Genomic DNA, 3,507 nt, shown 5'->3' with positions numbered 1-3,507 from the left:
GTAGTAGTAGTAGTAGTGGTGATAGTAATGGTGGTGGTGGTGGTGGTAGTAGTAGGAGTAGGAGTAGGAGTAGTAGTGGTGATAGTAATGGTGGCGGTGGTGGTGGTGGTGGTGGTGGTGGTAGTAGTAGTAGTAGTAGTAGTAGTAGTAGTAGTAATGGTGATAGTAGTGGTGGCGGTGGTGGTAGTAGTATCATCTTACCTTCAGAGGAGCTCCAATAGGAATATACCTCAGCCAGGTTAGTATCCTTCTTTTTTGTTTTATGCTTAGTGTCCTTCAGGGTCCTGCTCAGGTGGATAAAACGATTGCTTTTTGCAATTGAATGAACGTGTTGGGACGCAGACTCATCTCATGTAGGCTTGCTGCCTAGCAGATAGGATGATGAGAATGACCTAGATCTCCTTTCACTCCCACATGGTTTTGACTTCTTCTGCTAAGTCTGTGGATTTGGGGAGTTTTTCATTCCAAATAGAGATCGGAGGTTACACATATTTGGTGTGGTGACATCTATTAAAATGCTATTCTTAGATTCTCTATGGGTCACTGTTGTGTCTGGGTGGTGATGAGTGACCGTTTCATCAGAACAGGAGAAAGGCAGATGCTCAGAGTAATAATTCACAAGGATCTCGTGATTCCAGTGATACAGATTTTCCTCCACTGTTGCAGATTTCAACCCCTCTCTAACTGGTGGAGAGTTTTAATGAGTTGCTGTGGCTAAACAACTGCCCCTCTTATGGCCAACCTGATGAGAAGCTCCCTGCGCTGAGCTCAGCTAGTCTTGAGATACCAGGCGGTGGGCAGTTGCTGGGCCCATCCTGAAAGCATGGCCAGTGACCTAATAAGACAATTCAATGCTGTGATGGGTCTGTGATCTCATTGATATGGGCCATTCCTCCAAGAGGGCCGTTCACAGATCACCCATGCGTGCGCGCTGGATCACAGATTTAGAGCTGGGAGGGACCTCAGAAACTGTTAAGTCCAACCTCCTCATTTTACAAATGAGGGAACTGAGTCCCGGAGAAGGGTTATGACTTGCCTGGGTTCACATAACTAGTAAAATGTTTGAGATTTGAACTCAGGTCTTCCTGACCACAAGTATAATACTCTATCCTCTTCACCATGCTGCTTCTGTCCTGCACAGCTCTTGTCCATGTCCTCTTATGAATCCACCCCACAGGTTAGAGGGCCACCCAGGGTTTTAGGGTGTTGCTGTTCAGTCATATCTGACTCTCTATGACCCCCATTGGGGGTTTTCTTGACAAAGACTCTAGAGTAGTTTGCTCTTTCCTTCTCCAGCTCCTTTTACAGTTGAGGAAATTAAGGCAAACAGGTTTAGTGACTTGCCCAGGCTCACACAGCTCGAAGTGTCTGAGGCTGGCTTTGAACTCGGGTCACCCCACCCCACAATGACACATCTGAGTAGAAATATCTGGTAGGTGGCCATAGAAATGGGGCAGTACAAAAGCGTGGGGGTGAGAAACGGAGTACCACACAGTGAGCAGGCCAGAATGGCTGGATTGCAGAGCCTAAGGAGGGGAGTGATGTGGAAAAATTCTGTATATCGATCCAGGGATGGTTGGATCCTGCCTCTGGTGTTTGCACCCTACGTAATCTTGGACAAGTCATTTTTAATCAACCCAGGCCTTGGTTTCCTCATCAGTGAAATAAGGGGGTTGGACAAGATGGTCTCAAAGGTCCCTTTCAGTTCTAGTTTTATGACCCCATGGTTCTCATGACCAAAGATGTCGACTGGGGAATCATTCAGACAGAAATAATGGTGGAAGCCATGAGAATGGAAGAGAGGAGAAAGACAGAGAGGGATATTTGCAGAGGGATCAATACAAAGCCTTGGATTGTGGGATAGGCAGAGGAACCCTAGGAAGATATGAGGGAGGGGTCAGAAGGGACCCCACACGGCACGGTGGATAGGTCGCTGGCCTTGGAGTCAGGGAGGGCTGGGCTCGTGGGCCACCTTTGACACATCCCAGCTGTGTGACACTGGGTAAAGCAGCCACGCAGGACCTCCTCAAGTTGGGGAGTGGGTGCTCACCCATTCTATAGAAGGGGCTTCCTCAACGGTCCGGTGAAACCACACACCCTGTCCAAGGTGAGCCGACCAGGAGAGTGACCGTGGTGGTAGGAGAGAGTGGTTCTTCCAGGCACTCCACAAACATTTATTAGGCACCGCCCTGTCAGGTTCTCTTCTGGGAGTGGGGAGAGAGAGACAAAAGGCAAATGGTCCTTGGCCTCCGCGAGCCTCCGTTCTGTCGGAGGAGACAACAAGCACAGAAGCCCAAGCTTCCTGGCCCTGCCACCCGCCTAACAGGTCCGTGCTTCTTTCAGGTGGGGAACCTGGGCCTTCTCTTCGTGCTTCTCTTTTTCATCTATGCCGCTCTGGGCGTGGAGCTCTTCGGGAAGCTGGGTAAGCAGGGAGGGGGTGGGCAGGAGTAGGACGGGGGGGCAGTTTTCCCATTGCATTGCAAGATCAGCCACTCGCGTGGGTCGAGTCTCAAGCTCGGAAAGAATTGTCCCCTTCTTTCCAAGTCCTACCAAGGTGTCTTCAAAGGGGCAGCATGGAGCCGTTAACCACAGACTGGAACCCTGGCTCTGATCTGGCTGAGCACCAAGGGAGCCATTATTTCACCTCCTGGGATCTCCGTTTGTTATCTGTAAATAAGGGGGACGTCTAAGGGCCCTTCTGGTTCGAGGTCTTATGATCTTATGATTGTGGTTTGGGATTGTTGGGAAAAATCATTGTTTTTGTGCCCTAAGGTGAGAGGTGGTTCCCTGTGGACACTCTAGGAAATCTGAAGTTGAGAAGATCTTCAGATAGTCTCTGGAATATCATGGAACCCAAGTGCTAGTCTTTCCCTCAGAGGTGACCTTAGCTCAAGGCAGAAAGCCCTGTGTCAACTGAAAGCAGCTTGTGACTCTACTACTTGCTACTTGCATCACTTTTTAACAAAGCAGTTCTCTTCTTTGGGCCTCAGTTTCTTCATTTATAAAATGAGAAAGTAGGACTAAATGTCCTCTGAGGGCCTAACCAACTCTAGATCTGTGGTCTTAAATGTTTGGGAGAGAGACGGGGATGGGCAGGGGAGACAGAGAGATAGGAGGAGAGAGAAGGAGAAAGGGACAGAGACAGAAAGAAAGGGAAGGAGAGACAGAGAGAAGGAAAGGGAAGGAAAAACAGAGAAAGGGAGAGAAAGACAGAGAGAGACAGAGACAGAGAGACGGGGAGAGAGAAGGAGAAAGGGACAGAGACAGAAAGAAAGGGAAGGAGAGACAGAGAGAGAAGGAAAGGGAAGGAGAAAGAGAGAAAGGGAGGAGGGAGGGGGAGAGAGAGAGAGAGAGAGAAGGAGAAAGGGACAGAGACAGAAAGAGGAGGGACAGAGAGAGAAGGGGGGAGGGAGGGGGAGAGAGAGAGAGAAGGAGAAAGGGACAGAGACAGAAAGAAAGGGAAGGAGAGACAGAGAGAGAGAAGGAAAGGGAAGGAAAAAGAGAGAA

General features: G+C 49.4%; 1 protein-coding gene across 1 annotated transcript in view; it reads left to right on the top strand.

The window, feature by feature from the left end:
• CACNA1I (calcium voltage-gated channel subunit alpha1 I) overlaps positions 1 to 3,507 on the top strand; it is a 220,582-nt gene that overhangs the window by 198,349 nt on the left and 18,726 nt on the right. Inside the window, 1 exon segment of the mRNA XM_027871198.1 lies at positions 2,344 to 2,422. Within this exon segment, the coding sequence (XP_027726999.1) occupies positions 2,344 to 2,422 (79 nt within the window).

Source organism: Vombatus ursinus, unplaced genomic scaffold (genome assembly GCF_900497805.2).
Source record: "Vombatus ursinus unplaced genomic scaffold, bare-nosed wombat genome assembly UNPS02003292.1, whole genome shotgun sequence".
In the NCBI taxonomy this organism is placed as follows: Eukaryota; Metazoa; Chordata; class Mammalia; order Diprotodontia; family Vombatidae; genus Vombatus; species Vombatus ursinus.
This window is presented reverse-complemented; position numbering and strand designations above follow the sequence as displayed.